Source organism: Electrophorus electricus, chromosome 20 (genome assembly GCF_013358815.1).
Source record: "Electrophorus electricus isolate fEleEle1 chromosome 20, fEleEle1.pri, whole genome shotgun sequence".
NCBI classification, from domain to species: Eukaryota; Metazoa; Chordata; class Actinopteri; order Gymnotiformes; family Gymnotidae; genus Electrophorus; species Electrophorus electricus.
This window is the reverse complement of record NC_049554.1, coordinates 9,683,251-9,705,716: the sequence shown is the minus strand read 5'-3', so window position 1 is coordinate 9,705,716 and position 22,466 is coordinate 9,683,251. Positions and strand designations below refer to the sequence as shown.

The 22,466-nt window shown below is 39.4% G+C and overlaps 2 protein-coding genes across 4 annotated transcripts in view; one reads left to right on the top strand and one right to left on the bottom strand.

Annotated features, from left to right (window-relative positions):
* The window catches only part of syn2b (synapsin IIb), a 57,835-nt gene extending 51,010 nt beyond the window's left edge, over positions 1 to 6,825 (bottom strand). The window contains exon 1 of the mRNA XM_027029333.2: positions 6,264 to 6,825. Within this exon, the coding sequence (XP_026885134.2) occupies positions 6,264 to 6,625 (362 nt within the window). The 5' untranslated portion in view covers positions 6,626 to 6,825. The remainder of the gene's footprint in view (positions 1 to 6,263) is intronic.
* A 9,343-nt stretch (positions 6,826 to 16,168) lies between these two features.
* Positions 16,169 to 22,253, top strand: tamm41 (TAM41 mitochondrial translocator assembly and maintenance homolog). 3 transcript variants are annotated; one of them, XM_027029338.2, is made up of 8 exons: positions 16,169 to 16,651; positions 16,813 to 16,995; positions 17,324 to 17,416; positions 18,358 to 18,508; positions 18,810 to 18,955; positions 20,106 to 20,271; positions 21,774 to 21,836; positions 21,962 to 22,253. In XM_027029338.2, exons 1-8 carry the CDS (start codon positions 16,514 to 16,516, stop codon positions 22,033 to 22,035), a joined length of 1,014 nt encoding a protein of 337 aa, XP_026885139.2. In that variant the 5' UTR covers positions 16,169 to 16,513; the 3' UTR covers positions 22,036 to 22,253. The 3 variants fall into 3 exon arrangements, with proteins under 3 accessions (XP_026885139.2, XP_026885141.1, XP_026885140.1); XM_027029340.2 differs by lacking the exon at positions 16,169 to 16,651 and adding an exon at positions 17,894 to 18,001 and having other exon boundaries at positions 16,911 to 17,416; XM_027029339.2 differs by lacking the exon at positions 16,169 to 16,651 and having other exon boundaries at positions 16,911 to 18,001.
* The last annotated feature ends 213 nt before the right edge of the window (positions 22,254 to 22,466 follow it).

Here is a 22,466-nt window from a genome sequence, read left to right as displayed (position 1 = left end):
CTAAGAAACACGACCAGCACAATTCGTGCTGATCAGCTGTCACTCGCTACAGAAAGACGCAATCACATGTTTCAGCAGTAATCTGCATGTGAGAATACCTGCAGTATCATATCATATCATGCAGTATCATATCATCTCCTCCTCAGTCAAAAGAGGTTTTTTTCCCCCAGCATCAAAAGGCTTGTGACAGCACAGTGAGCTGTGAGTGTGACTGCAGCCTGGAGCAGAGCCCAGGGTCATGGCGGAAGTGGGCGCTGTGTACGAAGTGGTTCGGTGATGACATGGTAGTGGGTGCTGCCGTATGAAGTGACTTGGTGATGACATGGCAAGAGTGGGGGCTGCCATATGAAGTGGCTCAGTGATGACATGGCGAGACTGGGAGCTTCCGTACTAAGTGGCTCGGTGATGACATAATGGGAGTGGGCGCTGCCGTATGAAGTGACTTGGTGATGACATAGCAAGAGTGGGGGCTGCCGTATGAAGTGGCTCAGTGATGACATGGCGAGACTGGGGTCTGCCGCATGAAGTGGCTCAGCGATGACATAATGGGAGTGGGGGCCACTGTTAGAAGTGACATGGTGATGACATGGCAAGAGTGGGGGCTGTCTTACGAAGTGCCTCGGTGATGACATGGTAGGAGTGGGGTCTGCTGTGTGAAGTGATTTGGTGATCACATGGTAGGAGTGGGGGCTGCTGTATGAAGTGGCTCTGTGCAGATTACTGTGATGACAGTCATTGTATGGGGAGGGGAGAGGGGAGTTGGTGGAGGGCTCTGAACGGGCTCGACTTGTTGAGAAGCCAAGCACAACTTGACACAAGGACGTGAGTAGAGTATGCTTGGCATAACGTGATAGTGGGGCCAAAATTCCAAATAAAGTCCGCATCAGGTACAAATACAACAAACAACTTCAGGAGCATAATCACAATTGATATTCAAGTATATATTTCCTGCTTCAGGGTTGTCGTAACAATGGGTATTCAAAACGTAATATATAGTTTTATAGAAAATTGAATGTAAAAAGAACACAGCTAGACATCGTAGCTGTAGCCTGTGATGTATTAGTCTGCTTCTAGTTGTGCAATGCCTGAAATGATATGTGGCTTACCTGAGCCATAGGCTTACTCCCAGGACCCAAGGAACATGTGCGAATTTAAAGAAGTGCAAAGGTCAAACATGAGCCCTCAAAATGGCTCAATGTTCTGCAATTACATCTCACTAAAGCAGTTAAAGGGCCTTTCTGGCTATTAAAGTATGCTGCAGAAGGTCTCTACCCCATGTCTCTGGTTGTAATAAATGAATATGCAGTTAATAAGCTTGATATTATTGACCAGATCTGCCTCAGCTCTAACCAGGGGCCTGATTAGACCAGCTAAGTGAGGTATGGTTCTCTATATCATAGTGAAAACTGCCTCTATGTCCTGACTTGGGGCCTCCCACTGAGATCAGTGAGGGCATAAGTTTCAATCCAATTTAAGGGCTATGTTCACAAATAAAGACAAAAGGTTAATGAAATTAGTCTTTATTTGATCAAGTCAAATTCTAGATGGAATCTTTATACAATTCTGCCATTTTCAGAGGCATTAAGTGAAACTAGAATAATACCTTTCTAGCACAATACCCTAATGCTCTAAGATGAAATCAGTTTATCACATTTTAACTTAATGTAGGTAAGATTAACATTACTAGCAGTTTATTAGTGTGAGGCATTCCTCTCAAAGAGTAATCAGTATGAGTGTTTATGGTACGCCATTCATCAAAGTCGACAGTCATTGCAGCAGTGGATACTGGCACAGCAGTTCACATAGACAAGTAATAAAACAATAAACATTGACAAAACATTATAAGGGATGGGAGAATTGGTCTTATAGCAAATACCATTACACATGGAAAAACTATGGGCTGCGCCAGTGTGGAAACTGTAATATTTTTGAGTGCTGCTTCAGGTTGTACAACTGTAAATCCTTTATCCAAGCAACTGCAGGTGGATAAAGACATTTACAGCATTTAGCTAACACTTTTATCCAAAGCAACTTACAATTATGACTGAGTACAGTTTGAACAATTGAGGGTTAAGGGTGTTGCTCAGGGGCCCAACAGTGGCAACTTGGCAGCAAGTGGGGCTTAAATTTGGCAACCTTCTGTTTACTAGTTGAATGCCTTAACCACTGATCTACTACTGTCCAATAAACACTCAATAAATCAGTTTCATTCATACTTTACTTATCTTTCATTAGTTTTAATATGGTTCCTAATAAGTCACAGCAGCCACTGAATGATCTGCCTTAAAAATACTAACTCTGTAAGTTTGAGGTTAGACGCAAATGCATTATGTACAGTCTGCTTTGATGCTGGCATCATCTGAGAAGGTAAAAGTGTACAGTGTATATGTTTGATTTCATTTTGATTTGTGGGCTTCAGAAATTTGTCAGTTGAATGATGTAAGTTTTTCTGACAAGGATATACAGATAAGAAAAAAGCCCATAGAGTCCTCATACTCAGCGTCACTGACGACCACCACAATTATGTTTGCTAACAATCTGCTAACATTTGCATGCTGACTGATATTTTGATCGCACTTTGTTTCCTTAGCTAATGATAGTAATACTTCAGTCTTGCAGCATAACCATTTCCCCTGATCTTCAGATGTTCATAGATGTTAGTTTATTTTATTACACTTTATTTTATTTATTATTTTTAATATACTTTTATTTTAGCATGATCCTTTAAATTGACCCTTTAATTTTAATTTGACTGTATCTGATTTTATTTTAGTCCAATCTTTTTAATTTTATTTCATTAATTCATTATGATTTTATATTCATTTAACCTTTCTGCTATTTAAAGCAATTTGACTTCTGAGTATAAAAATGTGCTATTCAAACAAAATGACAAAAAATGACTCTGTTTTGTCTTGGAAAGATGGAGAGAAAGCAGTAAAAATACACCCCCCCCCCCCCCCCCCCCAAAAAAAAAACTTGTTCTACAGCAATGCTTTTCATTCTATTCTGAATCCTTTTTGAATGAACTGAAAATGTTTTATAATCAATAACAACTCCTCATAACATGCAAATTTTATTTTCCTCATAAGAAACAAAATACATCTTGTGTTACTTCCTTTTGTTAGTTTTGATGATTTAAATGATTTAATAATTTATTCATTAAATGATTTAATGATTTAAAACTGTGTAACCCATGACCATAACTTATAAATACATACCTTTGACCACAACTCATAAATAATACATTTAGGCCCAAAAGATTTTAATGGCATTTCTCAAGAGCAAACTACAGCAGGGTCCGTCACTGTAGCATCGAATGTTTGGTTTCAGTCAGTAAATTTAGCAGATGAGTGGGATATCATTCAGGATCACAAAGCTAATAATGGCTTGCACAATTAAAGCAAAATAAGATGCTATTATTAACACACATACTGATCAATACTGCTTTGAAGTTCTGCTATTAGTCAGGGCATTATTTTGCCACTAGTTGAGGCTTAATTAAGAGCTCAAACTTCAGAATTTCTGTGTTTTGTTTAAATAAGAGGCTGAATAACTAAATTGTGATAAAAATGCCCAATTTTGTACTACAGTTCTATTAACTGAGTGATGCAAATACCCTTTTACAAATGCCATAGTTGGTCAATAAATGTAAATGATAAGCAATATGTGGTTCCTAATAATCAATACGCATCTTGTTATGCTTTCCATAGCCACTCCAGACATATGAAAACTAATTAGCAGCAGTTGAACTGCCAAGGCAAGGAGTCCTCATCTGGAGAGAAGAAACACAGTTGCTCTTTATGGCTGTATGTTTAATTGAAGTTATTTGTTGACTGTCAACAAAATAGGCCAAAAGATGAGACTTTTGAACATTATTAGAAAAAGCCACAGGTTGGGTATCACTGAAATACACATATTTGAATTCGAAGTGCAGAGAAATCCACATGCTCCCTTTATAAACTGCAAGGGATGGAAATAAAAATAAATCAAAGCAGATAAATCATACCAAGTGTAAATGTGCAAATGTACAAGCACACTTGTGCATGCCCCGCCCCCCAACACACACTCATTTGATGAATACATCAAGAAGTGAGAGCATACAAACATGCCCAAGCACCTCATCACAAGCAGGTGTACATGTGCACGTGAACAAGCTTTAAGCACCCCCCCCCCCCCCACCCCCGGCACGTGTGCCACCCACGCAGTGCACGCTCGGCACAGATGCAGCCCCCAGGCTGAGCGGAATGATTCACCACATCCCTTTTCATCAGTTGATCACATGATTGGGCCTTAGTACTCTCCCTCTGGTTCTCAAGGACAGGGGCTAAAAATGAATAAAGATCCCTTTGCATTCCTTGATAGTAACATAAGACTTTTAGTTAAACAACCCGTTTTCCTGATTTTCCTGCACGTATGTGAACTGTTGGTTATGTAAGTGACTGAGTTCCAAGGATGCAAGAAATCTTATTTATGAGAAGAATGGTGCGCAAGGAAGGAGGACTACCACTTTAAAAAAACATATTACCATCTTAAAGAAACTTGCAGTTATGCAGCGCACAAACCTATGGGCACTTTTGTCCAGGCAGATTACAGATGGAACGTTACATAAGGCTCCTGTTCGCGCTGTCTGCGTGCAAAATGATTCAGGGAAGGACATCTTCCGAAATGTCGAACTCTATCAAGCCCTCATCCGACAGCGCGGGCATTTTTACTGCTGCTCCGAGAATGAGAATATGAACGCAATCGCCTCTCGAGACGATAATATTAGATGCGTGCATTTCTGTGTCGAACAGGCTGCGTGGAGATCCAGGCTTGCCATCTGAGTGAAGAGGAGGAGTGATGAATGTCCGTGTGGCTATCATCTCCGGGGAAGGGGCGCTCTTGATTCCTGACACTTTCCGACAGCCCTACGCTCATGAATCGGCACCTTGCCACTGAGGCGCTAGCAGATGTTAGCCTACAGGCGCTCGCACCTGAGGTTATATGCCACAAGCCACACCTATTGAGGAGATCTTCAACGGACCGAAGACAGCCAATTTCTTTGCCAAAACGAATACCTTCCGCAAGTCATCGGACGGACAGTCGAGAGTAACTGAGAAAACCACGTTATTTTTATTTTATTTATTTATTTTAGGAAAGATAGCTCTGGAAAATTGTAGGCCATAAATATGGATCTTTTAAAATGATTACAATGGAGATTCGTTTAAGAAAACGCTACCAGCTACCTCGATCAATCTTGTGAAAAGCTGCAGTAGGCTCCCCATGAGGGAAAAATCAATGGAGTTAAAGTAAAACACAGTTGCTACTCTGTCCTTAGACACAAAGCTGACTGGCCTCCCTTAGCAGAATGGCACTAAAATATTTATAGATGTGCACAGTCAGGTGGAATGTCTCCATGCCAGCCTTAACCCTTATTTTATTGTCATGCAAAGCTCACAACTAATTATCTTTATTGGCTAATGCTTTTGCATGAATGAGGCATTCTCATTATTATAATGTAATGCTTTGGACTGCACATTCATTAGATGATCAAAGAGGTTCTGTTGTCACAAGGCAATATTGGCACAGAATTCTAGATCAATTATCCGCATGGTAATCAGTGGCTGAGCTCAAAGGCACCTAATCACTAATCCAGGCTCCCAAGACCAATCACAGCCATCTGACACAGGATTTGATTTAACTTGTTTGAGGTAAACTTGTGAAATGCCAAATGCAGGTTTAAATCTCTCCTCAAGCCTTTTCAGGACTATTTAGGCCAGTTTCACCTTTCACACCATTGCAATGATGCAAGAGACGCTATCACATTGAAGGGTGAAGCGACTATATGAAAATGACAAAATCTCATTTGGGTTTAGCAGGATCCCATGCTGTGAAGCATTTGCATCTACTGTAGCTCTCTTAAAGGTCATTTGCAGGCAAAGAACATCAAGCACAAGAAAGTACCTGCATGTATTCAAGAGTATTGCCACAATCACAACTGTCAAGAAAGCCTACTTTATTCAGAGTGTATAATGTAGTTTAGGACTATTCATGAAAATGGAAGTCGCTGTCCAAGGTATCAAGCCATGTTTGGGTTTGCATGCAAAAGTGTTGTTTCGACATGCCTATTTATTCATTCAAAATATGGCAGAGATCAAGGTAAATTTTAATGCCCTGATCTCAACCAGAACCATATTAGCATAGCAAAGCCAAACACAAAAGCCAAAGCTACTCTCATGAGAAAAGCCAAAAGGAATGTGATGCCAACATCTCAGCCCACTAACCATTCATGCAGTGGCTCGTCGATCACCAGGAGCACCTTGAACTTCTTGGGTGCCAGTGCGGGGCTCTGTTCCACCAGTCCCGCCGAGGCGGCCGTCTGCTTGACCACGTTGGTGATGGAGCTGAAGAAGCCAGAGCCAGTGGATGGAGCTGGCTGGGGCCGGCGCTCTGAGGCTGGAGGAGCAGCAGGGGCTAGGGGGGTGCCGGTGGCAGGAGCAGCCGGGGCTGAGGTGGAGGTCTGTGGGGCGGCAGCGCTCGGTGGAGGGGGTGGAGGCGGGTCAGGCCTCTGGAGGTCCGTCATGTAGCCGTTGGGCAGGTTGGCGATGAAGCTGCTGTCTGAAAGGCGACGGCGGAGGAAGTTCATGGCTATGGTGGGTGGAGGTTATGCCCTGCAGGAGCTGTTTGTGGTCTTGGAAACAACGATGGCCTTTGAGAGTGCTTGTGATGGAGCTTCGTTTCCGCGTGCTGGATCTCCTCCTCACTCTCTCGCTCCCACAACCTAACAGCCGCGCAGAGATGCTCATGCTCTCTGTCTACACTCTCTCTCTCCCTCCCTCTCTCACGCCCTCCCTCTCTCTCTCTTTCTCCTCCCCTCTCTCTCCCTCTCTCTTTCACTCACTCACGCACACACACATACAAACACACAAAATGCTCACTCTCCCCCTCCCCCTCCTTCTCACTCTCCTACATCACGACATACGTGGCAGTGTCGTACTGCAGTCGGCAACAGGGGTTTCCAGTATTCATATAAGGGGTGGGGGGTGGGGGTGGGGGGGCTACCCTCCTTTACAACGGCATTCCCTTTAGTGCATCTGCTCTTCCCCACCTCTTTTTATTCTCAGGGTGACCTCCACACCCAGGTCTGGCTACACTGAGTCATGAGCAGCTGACTGCAGGAATAATGGATCCCACAGATGGTGAAGGCATGCGTCATTCCGACTCTCCACCGGGTGCTCCTATCTGGCTCCTCCTTGCCTCTGATTCATCCCCCTGCCGTCTCCCTGCCACATGACCAATGTTGTCTCCTCTGCGCTCAGCACAAGTCACACAATTAATGAAAATAAAAACAGGTTGAGTAGTTCTGGAGGAAATAAGGGAGCCCATCCCCCCCTCCTAGTGTTTGTCTCTAATTATGATTTTTAAGAGGACAAGAGACCAGCAGGTGTGTTAACACCGTAACTGTAATCATTTAAGTTCACATTAGATGTCAGTTTAGTTACCTCAGGCAAGATAATTTTTTCCTTGAAACAATTAAGCCTGGAAAAGATAAAACTTTCATTGAATGCTAAAATTAAAGAACTTGGAGTTTTTCAGATATAATGGTCTATAAATTTCTCTAAAACTGCAATACTACTAAATGCCACAGTATGATTGTACCACAACATGAAATTAAGGTGTCCTATCTATGCAACACATGTTAATTTCCTTCCCCAGACAGGGCTTTTTGTCTATTTAGAGATCGGATATTAAAATAAATGTAGAAAAAGAATAAACAAATGTGCTAATACCAAATGATTTTGATACAGGTTTAGGCTGTGATTTAGCTTCTGGTGCCTTTTTGGCCACTGACTGTGACAAGAATTTACACCTCCAATGTCAGTGGTGGACCACAGTTCTCTTACTAAGAGGCAAACACAGAAAGAAGTTCAACAAAGCAACTAGCTCTCTTTCCTACATTATTCAAACCTTTTAGAATCAAGAAACATGAACAGATTTATGGGAATAATGTTATTCTTTTCTTGTCTTAATGCCAGATATGGGTCATAAATAAATGATAAAGAGAGACCATTTTAATTTCAGCATAGCACATTACATTAGAGTTGATCAGTGAAAAGACAAGAATGGACTTTTGTGATTGCTTGGTTTTTGACTGAAATGGCATACTGTTGTATTATCTTTTTTTTCAGAGAAGTTGGGTCTAATGTTAACACTCATTAAAATTCTACTTAGTGATAAGGCAAATGGAAATCTAAAAATGATCTAAAATCCTGGACGATTCTTGCACTACAATAGAAAATGTGTCATTTTGAAAGCTCCATCCCCTTCGGCGTACATGGAGACTATGAACCTAGTCTTGTCATCTGCTGTTATACTCTATGCAAGCAAAACTGAAATTCATGATTAGTGCCAAAACTGGTTGTTGTATTCCACAACTGTATTGCAAGAGCCTTGCTGGTAAAGCACTGTGCACTTGCCCAGGCAGGGTGTAAAAGCCCAGTGCCCCATGGGAAAGGCAATCTACCAACCACCTTTGAGAGCTGTGTGGCTCCACTTTCCCATGCTTATCTCCACAAGACACCTCCCATACGGCAAATGAACTCTTGTAGTGGGTTCTGTCATTGTCCATTTGTTGTATACCTTTGAGATTACCACCTTCAAAAAACCTCAGCTGCTCTGTGGGTTTGGTGAGGCTTAAACTCACAACCTTGGCACCCATGACCATACCTCCACTAGATCACACTTTGAACCCATTCTTGGTAATTGAGGCTTTTGGCAGAAAAGACTCATCCTACAATTAACACTTTTCATAAAAGATGTAGTTTTGGGACATACATTCCCCATTCAAGTCCAAAGTCATGCATAGGATGATGTTTTGTCATGATGGTGCAAAATCCAATTGCCACCATTTAGGAAGTATGTTTATTTTTCATGTATGAAGCATGTGTTGTAAACCCTCCTTTAGTACTCCACTGTCAATGGTACACAGAGACAGCAAAGCATGTGGGTGAAAACTCCATTATATGGTGCCACTGGAGAATGGCACCCCCATATCAAAGGAATGTTTTTCTGACTGTCTGGGATAAACTTGTTTATTTGCTGACTTAAAAATGTGATGTGGGGACACAAAATCACGACATGACCGCAGCATCTCAGCAGTGGCGCTGGGGGAGTTAACACAGGAACGTGGAAAGCTCATCATGAGTCACAGCTACAGCTGCGCTTACAAGTTAAGCTCATCCTGGCCTACATTTTTAATGGCAGTGCAAAAATAGCACAACAGTATACCACACTATGCATAGACAGTCTAAGAGGCAACACATTACAGTGAATATGTTTACATAAACAACAATACAATAGTCTGATTACTGATGGCCATCAGGTCGTGGCAGTTGTGTATGGAAAGTATTTACATCCACTGCAGTATCTCAGTACTAAAGTTTCCGCAGGATGGATGCTATAGATGTTCTTTTCTCCATGACTAAAAGACCTGATGTCAAATCCAAAATTTAGCAGCAGTTATTTTAGCTGCAGTAAAAATAATGTCTAGTGACTGCTTTGTGTTCTCCATTACACCTTCACACATTTGCCTCTTTGTCTCAATGTTGGGTTGAAGAAGCCTTGGTCCTTAATGTCTTGCAAACACATCCAGGGGGCAAAGATAAAAGGCAAACCCAAGAACAAGTTAAGAACCAAAATCAGACAAGAAAAGATAGTATATACAATGCATAAATGTGGCTTGTACTCAAACATGGCTAAACCAGAGCAAGACTCTTCAAAGGGGAAGACGGACAGGCTGGAACGGAAATGATCATGGCACATAAGCTCTTCTTGTGGTGTCCAAGAGTGTGTGTCATATCCTGGTTATGTATCCATACACACACATTTCAAAAAATGGCAGGAATCCAGTAAAGCTGTTTTGTGACTTTTCACATAACACTTTTCACATAGTCAGAATATTAGCCCTAGTTGGTGTAAGACTGGAGTATTACAGTGCATGTAAACACACTGACTGATTTAAGAGAAACAATCAGTAGCAATAGGGTGTTAGGTACATGAACCTCACACGCATCACAAATGCTGTGTTTGCAAATGCCTGTATGAAATGATCTGAGCTCAAACTAAATTTACCGTTTTCACTAATAGACATATGTTTTTAGCCAAGAAAGGATTTAATTGTAGAAACCAGGTGCCTCTCTGTAGGGTTGGTCCAAAAACCTACAGACTCTAAAGCCCTCTTTTGTATGAATAGGTCTTTTGTTTATCATATTATATGTAATCACTATGTATAATATGTAATCACTACTTATATGGTAATATGTATCACGGAACGCGCTCCTCCCACGAGTCACGTGGTTTGCCTGCCGCATGCAGTGGGAGGGTCTTGTTTGTTTGTTTGTTTATTTGTAACCACGCCTGCACACACCTGCACCTGGTTAGTGTTTTGTCTTTGGGTATTTAAACCTCTCTCTCTCTCTCTCTCTCTCTCTCTCTCTCTCTCTCTCTCTCTCTCTCTCTCTCTCTCTCTCTCTCGTGTTGCCTTTGTTCATGTTCTCGCAGTCTATGTGCTTATTCGAGTTCACGGCGTTAATGTTAAACGTATTCGTGTTTATAGTTTACGTTATATGTGAGTGCCTTTGTCTTCCATCTTTTTCAATAAATGTCTGTCTATGTCGACGGAGTCTGTGCGTCCTGCTCCTCGCCCTGCGGCACTCGGGCCGTTACAATATGCATGTGATTCATTTTAGTTTATCATTGCACAGGCTTTACTTGTCACCAGTCATGCTTCCTTAATTCTCTTCCAATAAGACTGGCATTAGTCTTGGAGTAATATCATAATGTACATCAAAGGAGTTACAGCTATGTCATTAATTTCTGTTAGCTAATTAAAGCTGGCCTGAGGCCAATGCAGTTGGTTTCAAATACCATCACCATAATTATTTTGAACTCAGATAATGTCATACAGGCATTTGCATGAACAGCATTTGTGATACATTAGAGGTTCATGTACCAAACACCCTACTGATACTGATTGTTTCTTTGCATTGTGATATTATTACATTACATTAGAAATCTAAGACAAGAATTAAAGTGAAGCTTTCTTACTGAAGCACTCAGACAGTGCTTGTGAAGAGATGTCTGATACAAGAGTGTGAATGGGTGATGACTGAAATGAGGCACATGCTTTTCTTTCTACCCTGCTCTACCCTGACTGCCATACAGCACTAAGGACAGAAAACTACATGCTGGACTGAAAAGGATCTTCATGTGCAAGAGTTTCCTGAACCTGCTGTATCTCTGTGATTAGCAAAAGCAGGCATTGAATACCAGTCAGTCACTTTGTGGCCATAGAGGTAAAGGAAAGAAAGAGACAAAGTGAACCCTAATTTTTCAGGGTAACTAATAGTTAATTCTTCTAATCAGTGGGATGAAGCCCTGTGTTATAATGAAATCTGACTCTAAACCATTTCTGTCCTGATGGGATAGCTCTCTTAAAGAATGACACGATCTGCCCATTTAGAAATTGAATCGTTATCTATCTGGAATGAACAACACAAAGCCTTATCAATTCAACTACTATTTCAGTTAAAAACCAAGGAAAGGCAGAATTAAAAGACAGAGGCTAGACTTGTGACAGTGAAAAGTAAATACATTTTCAAAAGGCTTCAATAACCATATGCCATGGATGCCACTGTCAAGGTAGGGCAGTCATCCAGCAGGAGGGATACGCCCACTCCTGCTCAGAACTGCATCACACACCTGCCATGGTCCCTATCACCCACGTATCAACCAAAATCACCTGTTCCTTATTTTTCTCTCTCACTATTTAAGCCCACAGGTTCCTGAAGTCATTGCTACACATCAGCAGACCAAAGAGCCATGCGCTTTGCCAGAGCTCCACAGTGCTGATCCAAGCCAAATGCATTAGTTTACCTTTGTCACTGCATTGCAGCTAACAGTTTTTGATGGAAAATAAAGAGGACTTTATTCCAGTCTCACCTCTTGCTCCCTCTGTGCCGCCACCATCACAGCCACCATGGCAACATCAATCTCATTATCAACACCATGAGCGCTGGATCCTGGCAGAGTTATGGCAAACAAAGTGATGAGGCACTTTTTGTGAATCAAGTCCTTCAGTTCACATGTCTTAGGACAGGTCAAAACCCACATAAAAACATGATTCCATTACCCTGACAGATTGCAACCAAACAGGCAAGAACTACAGACAACGGCCAGCCTTGGAAGTGGACTGGAGCATAGTCGGTTTCCAAAGAACGGTCTCTAGTGTTCTGGTTAACAGCTGAATGTGTGCTTTCACAGAGGCTATGGATTCTATGCCATTAAACTTTGTCACTGCAGCATGCAACTCCCCAGCATATAGTATCTGACTGAAAGGGTGGAGGCTTAGCACAAAATCACATTAACTTCACTAACCAGGTGAAATGTATATTCCCCCACACTGCTTACATAAAAACTGTTGTTACATAATGGAACAGTCCATTGTGGCTGTAAAACAATGCCTTTTTTGGACAGCAAGCAGTGTGAGGTGTGACTGCAGTTAAAATCCCAAGTCACAAAGGATACTTTAAACGCAGAATAAAGCAGGAATAAGCAGTTGCCGTATCACCATGGCAACAGCAACTAAGTGTGAGTGATTCTTTCTCGCATTGTGGTGGTGATAAAGACAGTTGAGGTTCAGAGTCTGCTTGAAGCAGTGACTATTATAGAGAACTTCTACTTTACTGCACCTCCCAAACACTCTCACATTCAGAATACTAAGCTCTCAATGGTTAGAAAACAATAATTTATCAGGTGAAATAAAAATATGAAATACAGCTACAAGACAGTTTGATGTTAGGCATACTGGCATTATTACCATCTTCTGTTACCTATCTTTCTTGTGCCAATTTGGATATTAAAATAATTATCATTGGCCTATTGTACAGGGCCATGCAGCACCTTGAGATGGTGAGACAAGATAACAGGCCAATAACAATAATTTTAACAAAAAGTATAATATAAAATGACTCACTTGACAACACTAAAGAACTAAGTACTAAGTACATTAAAACAACTGTAATGACATTAACTCATGCAATTTAATAAGGACTTACAAGATATACTAGCAAAAACAAACACAAGTAAATAAAGATTATAAAAGATAGTCTAACACAGTCTAACACTATAGACTGAAATAAGACTGCAGTGAAGACCAAGATACAGGAGAATAAGACATGGAGAAGTAAGGAGAGTGAGACTTCACAAAGGCATCTGTAAAATTCTGGGATATTTTTGGTGATATTTGGTGGGAGTTATGATTGAGGAGAGGTGCTCAGGCAAGAGTGTGGCGGTACAGCAGCAGGTGCAGCAGTGGACATGGCTCAAACCAAAAATATTAGTCACTATTATAGGAGCATCCATCAACTGATAAAAAAACAGTTCATATCCTTAAATCCAATGCTGTCCCTTCACCACAACCTTGCTTTTGCTACTCATGGTGTTCTTCAGGGGCTGGTACTGGGCCATTTTCTTCACACCATTTATCTTTTCCACTGGGTAATATAAGGAGACACTATATTATCCATTTCCACATCTTTGCTTAGGACACCCAGATTTACATCTCCATCTTGCCAACAGTCACCTTCCCATTCATTCTGCCTCTGCCTTTCCACTATAAAAATTGTATGACCTACAACTCTCTCATGCTCAGCACTCATGGAAATAAACTCTCTAAATTATATCATTATGATATTTCCACTGATGGCCCTTTTCTGTCCCCTTTCATCAAAAGTCAAGAGCCTTTAGCTCCTGGCAGCTCTCTCTCCAAGGCAGTGCATATGAAGACCCACGTGCATGCCTGTTTCTGTGTTTGTAACCCCCAGACTCCATTCTTCTCTCTCTCAATCTATCACAGAAAGTTTGATTCATTTTCTGACTAGACTACTGCAATGCTTGACTCACTGTTTTATAAAAGGACTCAAAAGGCTTCAGCTGGTTTGGCTTATATTATCACAGGCACACATTTCCATGCAGGCGCCTAGTTGCACTTTCCTCTGTGGTCCTTACTAGCTTCTAATAAAACCTTTTTTAAAAGATGATTTTACTTACTGGAAATGTCTCATGTCTTAGACGTCGCTACCTCATCAGTCCTCTGCATGGGTATTGCCTCTCCACAAGAGTGCACTGTGTTTTTCTGAGTTTTTAGGACATCTTATCACTTTGCATTACTGCATCTCTCTTATGGGGACATGGGTTTTAAGTAATTGCTTTGGAACTCATCACAACTTTGGAAAACTCTTGTTGTTCCATTTGTTCCTTTATTTACAGAAACATTAAAAACAAAAAAAAAAGGATAGGTTTGGGACTAACAGTGTCAGCACATTGCATTGCAATGCTCTCAGGCATTAGCTTGAGGAAACATCCATCCATCACTTTATCTGCCATTCAGATACCATCTGCTTGCCAACAGAAAACCCCATTTTGCCAGCTATTGTACTTCACTACTATGTTCAATAACATAGTTTTGATCATAATGCTATACCACAATATCATCCCTCTCCACTGAATGTTCATGCAGTAAACAAATACAGTTATGAATACAGGTACCACAGTGAAGACTATGCAAAAATATTTAGCTACATATTTGTGAAATTTGAGAGGATTAAAAATAGTGTAATAGTGATTTCTAGGTAGAGCAAATGTATCAAGGTAACAATTGTAAATTTGTGTAATTTTTCTGAAATTAATCAGTAGGCTTCAGCAGGTACTGCTGCTGGTACTACTATTTCTAAGACAGACATATCTTTTACAGTAAAGTTATATCAATGACTTGACTTTTAGCAGGTGCTCTTATACACAGTGACTTACAAAAGTGCTTTAGTCGTTTGTTAACAACAACTAAAGTGTCCTTTGCTAACACAAATAATTGAGTCCAAAAATATCCTTAACTGAGACACTACCTAAGCCAAGAGTCAGTGCTGAAACCTAGAGTGAGAATTAAAGTACAATGCTATAGAGTAGAACACAATTCTAGAGCAATTACTAAACAAGACACGTCAAGTGTAAATGTAAGTTCTTCTAACAAGTGTCTAATTTAGTTTAATAGTACATAAACATTTCAAATGAAACGTTCAAATGTTTCTTGTAAATACATACATTTACATCAGAAAGATCTATTACTAAATTACAGCTGTGAACACAAAGATGTCGGTGGGCTTAATGTGGTAAGGGGAAGTTCAATACATAGACATATTAATATTTTGTTTTCCAATATGAATTTGTAATTTGCAATTCGTGTGGAACATTATCCTTTGATATGACTAATTCAACTTTTATTCACTCAATTTATACTGCTTGTGGTTCTCACATTCAATAAGAATAGTATTTTTATTTTAATAATTTGTCCTGCCATATAGATTGGAATCGAAATCATTTTTAAAAATCTGAAATTATTTATGTAACAATTAATCTAATTACTTATACTCAACTGCATTCATAACTAAAACAAATTTTCTCATACAATTAGCGAACTGATTTCATTACATTTTGGACTGCTGCCACAATTGCTCATGAAAAACCCTTTTATGCCCTCAAGTGGTAAAAAAAAAATACTGCACATTTGAACGCCAATGGTTGCCTTTATCGCTATATTGAATTGTTCATTCAAAAATAACGAGTTGGCCTAAGAATGGGGGAACTGGGATACAACATAAATCAACGGGTCAAAACGTAATTGTTTATTTGAGTATGCAGACCGTATCTATTTAATTAGTTCACATGTCCATTTATATCTCATTGCTTCTAAAATTAAGATATTAAAGGTTCACAAATAGTTCATTCAGATTAAATACCCTGTGTTGTTTTTGTTTTGTTTTTTTTTGTTAGAGGAGTGTTACTATTACCAGTATGAGAAAGCTCATATAGGGGACACAAAATGGAAAAACTAACGTAAGCCCAACGTAAATAATGGCTTGGCAGGTCTCTCCTGTGAGATGCTGCTGAAACTATCGTAAAAGCCCTCTATATCATACAAAGAAAAAAGTCCCTCTTTTTATCCTTCCTATATTTCTTACAATAATGCCTTTACGTGGTTGAAATATCCTTGATGTTTATTTGGGTCGAATATACGTAACGTCCTCCAGAGCGCGAGATGGCGTCGCGTGATTCCGTGAACGTGCTCTTTACCTTGTTTAGCAACAGCGTTAGCCCAATGGCTAGCTCAATGTAGTTGGCTAGCCTTAGCTAGTGTCTCCAAATCCTTATGAAAGATAAGCATATAAACCATACAAATCCCTAATTTATTACTATCATACTTTGCTTTTGAAAAACAATCATTTAGAGCTAGTCGGCTAACATACTGTCGTATAGGAACCATAGGTGAACGGATTGTAAGATAGTTAGATAACGCTAGCTATCGTACGTATCTAACTAATATAGTTTCAGCCATGAGTGAAATGTAATTATTTAGTATCTACGTAGCTAGATAAATTGATTTAGATATATAGCTAGCTGGGCAGATATATCGCTTCTTAAAATGACGCTTCCAGCCTTACAAAATACAAGTGTTTTCTATCGGAGAATTCTGTCACAGTTTCCTCAAGACATTAGCCTAGCTTTTGCATATGGATCTGGAGTATTTAAACAGGCTGGGACCACTCAAGGCCAGATGGGGGTAAGGCAGCTACATTTCCAAAGTATTCCTCTCTTTAGTAGTTATTTAGCTACTGTCATGTCGGCTAGCTAGTTAGTTTGTGGTCATGTTGCCTTAGGTTCTTGTTGCTTAATTATGTTGCCAACCTGCCATGTTTTTTAATTTTAATTTTTTTTAAATAGAGAAACATGATGGACTTTGTATTTGCTGTGGACGACCCCATCACTTGGCACAAAAAGAACTTGAGAGAAAACAGGAAACACTACTCTCTCTTAAAATTTCTTGGTCCAAAGCAGATTAGCAGCATTCAGAATGACTATGGAGCTGCAGTGTACTTCAACACTTTGGTGCCTACTGATGGAAGGGTTTGTAAATTTTGAAAAACTTCAAATGCCATACTTTGATGGGAACATCAATCAAACACCATGATGTGTTTCTTTGTACTCATTTCTTTGCACTCATTTGTATTTCTCTGACATATGGCACACTGCACTTGCACTTACACTTGTCATCACCAGCAGATTAATAGACATGTTTTAAAGTGAGGGCTGATGTGATGAGACTTTGAAGCGAGAGGAAGTTACCTAGTTTTTTTTTTGTTTTGCCTGCTTTAGCTGTTGAGAAATTGGCCTAGGTGATATGTTTGTTGTAAAATCAGATTTCAACAGGGTTTAGCATTAATTGTCATTGCAGATGATCAAGTATGGTGTAATCAGCACAGATTCCTTGATAGATGACTTGCTTCACTGGAAAACTATGTATGTAGCTGGAAGATTGCACAAACCAGTAAGTATCATGAATCATCAATAACATGTAATCTTTGCAGCTATCTGTTGCTGAATGTGGGCTACATTTCAGGAAGTTCTCATCTACAGAGATGATGATGCTATATAGCTTAGTCATAGATCTGTATATGACTCTTCGATTTTGGTTAAAACCAAAGACACTTTAATGTCTGATCTCACTTTAGTAGAATAAGGAGAACTGTTTTACTATGTTTACTTTCATTATTCTTACTTTTCATTATTTTATTAACATAATTGAAAAAGGTGGAATATAGACCACACATTTTTCCTAATAACCTTTAATGATACCTCATTAAAAAAATGTTTATGAACAGTGCATGACTTGTAGAGGAATTATGCAAGTTGCAACCATACACACATATAATCCTTCAAATTCCTTTTCATCTCATTAAAGTAGCCTTTTCCCCCTAATATGAGTATACTGGAATGAGAACTTTGAGTTCTCAAACTTTTATAGAAAACTTGAAAGGATCTACCCTGCTATTGCAGTTACAGGAAGCTCACAAGAAAAGTGAAAATGATAAAACAAGTAGGATATCTTGTTTTGATGAACATGTCAATACAGGTAGGTAGTTTTATGGGATACATGAATAATAATCTTCTGATTTGTTAAGTGCTTGAACAAATAATTTGAAATAATAATAGGACAAAATGATGTTTTAATTGTGAGAAATGGAGGAGGAAAAATTGAAATAATAAAACATCAAATGTATGTAAGACATGTTGAAGGTTTTCTAGCATCAGTTATTGCAGTATCTGTCTTGTTCATTAGATGTAATGTGCCATTTTTGTGGATAGGATTATTATTTTTGTCCTGGAATTGATTTCCTGAAAAGTGATGTACTTGCTAATCTGTTGCACATATAAATAACTAATCAAGTAAACTCCCTATCTCCTGTTTTCTCTACTCGCTTTCTTGAGGTGCGGATTCTGTTGCAGAATGAGAATGGGAAGCTTCACGCCGCCCTGGTGTCAAATCTGAAGAGTGCGGTTAATGCTTGCTTCCTTATGCTTCCAGAGAGCTTCTCTGAGGAGGAGCTTTTCCACCAGATTGCTGGACTATCTTACTCTGGTGATCCTGCCCAGTGTATCTTGTGCATTGCAACTTCTGTTACTTGATGAAACAAATGAGACCTATACACATCTGTCCAAAGATTCTCAGTTACTTTCTCTGTCATTTTTACAAAAAATGGCACAAATTACAAATAACTGCAGTTACAACTTGATATAGTACAACAGATGATTTTGAAGTTATTCAGCAAATGCATTTGTGCTGATTAACAAGGGCCATGAGTCAAAAAATGACATGCTCAGCTTTTAGCATCACTCCTGTTTAATCATAAATGTCTTCTGTGATTGTGTAATGTGCCTAGGGGATTTCAGGATGGTGATTGGTGAGGATAAATCCAAAGTTTCCAACATTGTCAAGGACAATATGCAGCACTTCCGGATTTTATATAATAATATTCTTCAAGAGTGCCCACAGGTGGTTTACAGACCACAACAGGGAAGACTAGAGGTGAGCTATGAAGTCTATATTTAATTAGTTTTCTGGTAGCTTTTGTCCAGCAGGAGATGATATTAAGCAGTAAGGGCTTGGAGGTGTGAGGTGTTGCATTGTTTTTTTTTTGTTTGTTTGTTTTTGGCATATTCCCTTGCAAATCAATGTATGATGTCAACTTTCAAGCTATCCTGTGATAGACAGCATTAAATTACAGTTCCTTCTAAAACTCCATTTAGAAGTCCTCCTTTTTGATGTGAGTGGGTGTTGACTTCTCAAATGTATTCCAAGGCAGATTTCCTGGCATTAAGATTAATTTAACTTTTTAAACTTGCCCAGTGTTGTGGGATCGAGAGCTTAAAACACTGCACGTCCAATATCAAAAAGAGGGATGATTGAACAAAGCTTCACGTTTACTTTGAAAGAAAATCTTAGCAAGAGATATGTTTAAATGCACGGGCTGATTTGCTGGTCTACCTGTTTCATGCCTCAGGGCAAAAAACACATCTGTGCTTAGGAGAAAGAAGGCAGATTTAAGCATTACATTTATTATCACCTTCACTCATGACTTTCTTATACATTCCATACAAAAATACTGTTTAGTTGCTAGGATAAGTATTAATTTAAGAAGGCATGTCTAAGTTGATGAATTGCATGCCTGTTTGGGTTATTCTTAAAAGAAGCAAATAGGACTGCAACGATTACACATTGATGTCATCATCAACAATGAAAAATACTTAAGTGAAAAATTTCACATTTGATGTGCAGGTTATTTAAGAGCGAGTGACACCCTGCAGGGCTGAACTCTGTTCAGACACAGTGATCTATGACACCATTAACACTTCAATCGCACTATTTGTAGTATTTGCTCTTTTACAGGTACTTTTTTCATTTAAATTCAGACTGTTGTCTAAACTACTTTTTTATGGTGCCTGTGCAGCAGTCATTCAGTCAGTCTCGGCAAAAAGCACTATCATTGTTGGCAGTCACAGGGCATAAATCACAGCTCAACTGAGAAATCGCTGTTTGCATATCCCCCACCCCTTTAAAGTTTACATCAATATAGCTGTAGCTTCTGCTGAATGACGTTCGGCACTTCATGCCGTGTTCTTACTGTAATGTAAAAATGTACGGAAGCATTTCAGCTTTTGCACCTGTTTCCATCCAGGTGGACAAAAGTCCGGAGGGCCAGTTTACCCAGCTGATGGCCCTGCCTCGGACGCTACAGCAACAGATCACCCGCCTGGTGGATCCTCCTGGGAAGAATCGAGATGTGGAGGAGATACTGCTGCAAGTGGCCCAGGACCCAGACTGTGCCTCCGTAGTACAGCAAGGTAAAATGAGCTCTAAATTAGGGCTACACAAGATCACCAGAGGAAGACAATGTGAGTGCACATTGTAGAATTCAGCATACAGAATTTGAAATAGCTAGGCACGTTATGGGCAAATTCGTCATTATTCATGTGTTTTATGTGATTCTTAGCACATTTTGGCCCACTGGATCAGACTATTATGACACCTTAAATTAAAAATGACTTGTTGGTAAATTTGAGGCATAAGGGTTCCTGTCACATAACTCAAAAGAACAGGTCTGTACACAGCAGAATTATCATCTGAACCGCCTACAAACCACTATCTCAGAGTTACCTGTTAAATTGGTGGTATAAAACAAATGTCCTAGAAATATGCTCCATTCAAAGGATTTGTTGTAATGACAGATGCATTTTTTTTATTAACTTTATTTTTGTGAAGCCCAACATGCCAATTTCCTTCCTTATAAGCACTTTGCGCTTTTAGTTTTCTAAAAGTTATTTTCTAGTTATTTATTTGTTTGTTTTAAAGTAATATAATCTAATAATCTGAACCAGTGGAGAGGTTAATAGGTTCCTTACTTAACCCTCACAGGCCACCAGTTGAAGTAAAGTCCAGCATCTGTGCTTACCGTTTGCTGTGATACAGAAGCTTTTGCTAAAATGAACCACACTCACCAGACAATGTTCTCAGTAATGTTTGGCCTTGTCTCACCCAACTGGCCTTCCTAAATATGTTTACAAAGGCTCTTCAGGAACCTCAGTGGAGCATGAATGGTCAAAAGCATGTCTGAACGTTTACCTTACAGTTTTCAAAACACTGATATCTGTCTTTAAATTACTGACCTTGTTAAACTGTTGTAGTGCCATTAATTTGCATTAGGCTTTTGGTCCTTAATGTTACTGACTGATCATTTATAACTTAATGATTATTTGCGATAGCAGTTTAAAGATCTTCATGCTTCTTTGCATCCATACATGTCCATGCAGTGAATGGTTTATTTGAACCCTGAAAATTATTTGTAGCTTTATATGAAATAGATTTCTGGTAAAATTTGCAGTGTCTAGGTGATGTATTTTATCTTGCTAGCACATTTTACCTCAATTTTGCTTTTCCAGTTTGTGAAAGGTGAGGTGGAGCCGAAGTGTCTTGGGCAGGTACCATTCCGTATTGGCCAGAGTTCCCTGGCTATGTAGGTTATTGTCAGGTTACCTGTTTTGCTGTGTTATTGTTAGGTTACTATTAGATTGTGGAACAGGAAATTCTAGCCACTTGCATTTTTAGGTTCAGGGCTTAGGTAAAAGGCTTGGTCCTTCATTAGTGGGATCCTAGGCTGCCGGTCTTTTCTGAACTGAGAATACAACTGAACTGAAAATGACAATGGCAAAGTAAAGCTCAATAAGAATGTTATTATAATGCAATTTTGTGGCTAGGTCATTGTTCTTGGAATCAAAGGAGTGGCCACTCAGTGTTCATAACTTTGATAAAACCATATATAACTACTTGTGTTGCTTTCTTTTTAAAGGCATCTCATCGATAGTGAAAACCTCCAGTATTTCACAAAGTGTCAAAGGAATTGCCACAGCAGGTAGATGTGTCTGTTTTACCATATGTTCTCTGGATATTCACGATTTTAATTTACTGATAAGTCACACATACCAAATTATGCTTCAAGTCTGAAGTAAAGCTGTCCTGCTTTTACATTTTCCAAAGGACTCATGAAGACGGTGTCATACAGTATGAAAAAGCTGCAGAAGATGTCGAAAGGCTGGTGGAGGAAGACGTGATTTCTTCTCTCCATATTTCTCATGAACTGTGTTGGGTTGACTGATCATTGTTTTTTTGACAAGAAAACTATCTTTACAAGACATGAACATTTTAACATTTTTATATAATGCCAGAGTCATGTCTGAATGTCATTAAGCGTACATTCAGGTGAACCAAGTAATACTTATTGTATGTAAAATGGATTTGATAAATGACAGATTAAAAGCATGTTTCTATATGTGTAGTGCTTGCCTACAGGTAACTTGCACCAAACTGTAGAGGGATTTACTTTACACACAGAAATGTTACATGATTTTTCATCCTCTTTGAAAAAGCAAAATTACTCATGTAATTGTTTAATATTGATATTTAATATTGATTTGAAATTGATATTGTATGATATCTGGAACCCCTGATTTACATTCAGATGTTCTACAAGATCTCAGCCTGG

Bases quoted from the DNA above. Each gene is read 5' to 3' on its own strand.
- tamm41 (XM_027029338.2), top strand. From the start codon at position 16,514: ATGACGCTTCCAGCCTTACAAAATACAAGTGTTTTCTATCGGAGAATT. The intron at 17,417-18,357 runs GTAAGTATCATG...CGCTTTCTTGAG, and splicing joins CTGGAAGATTGCACAAACCA to GTGCGGATTCTGTTGCAGAA. The intron at 20,272-21,773 runs GTAAAATGAGCT...TTCTTTTTAAAG, and splicing joins TGCCTCCGTAGTACAGCAAG to GCATCTCATCGATAGTGAAA.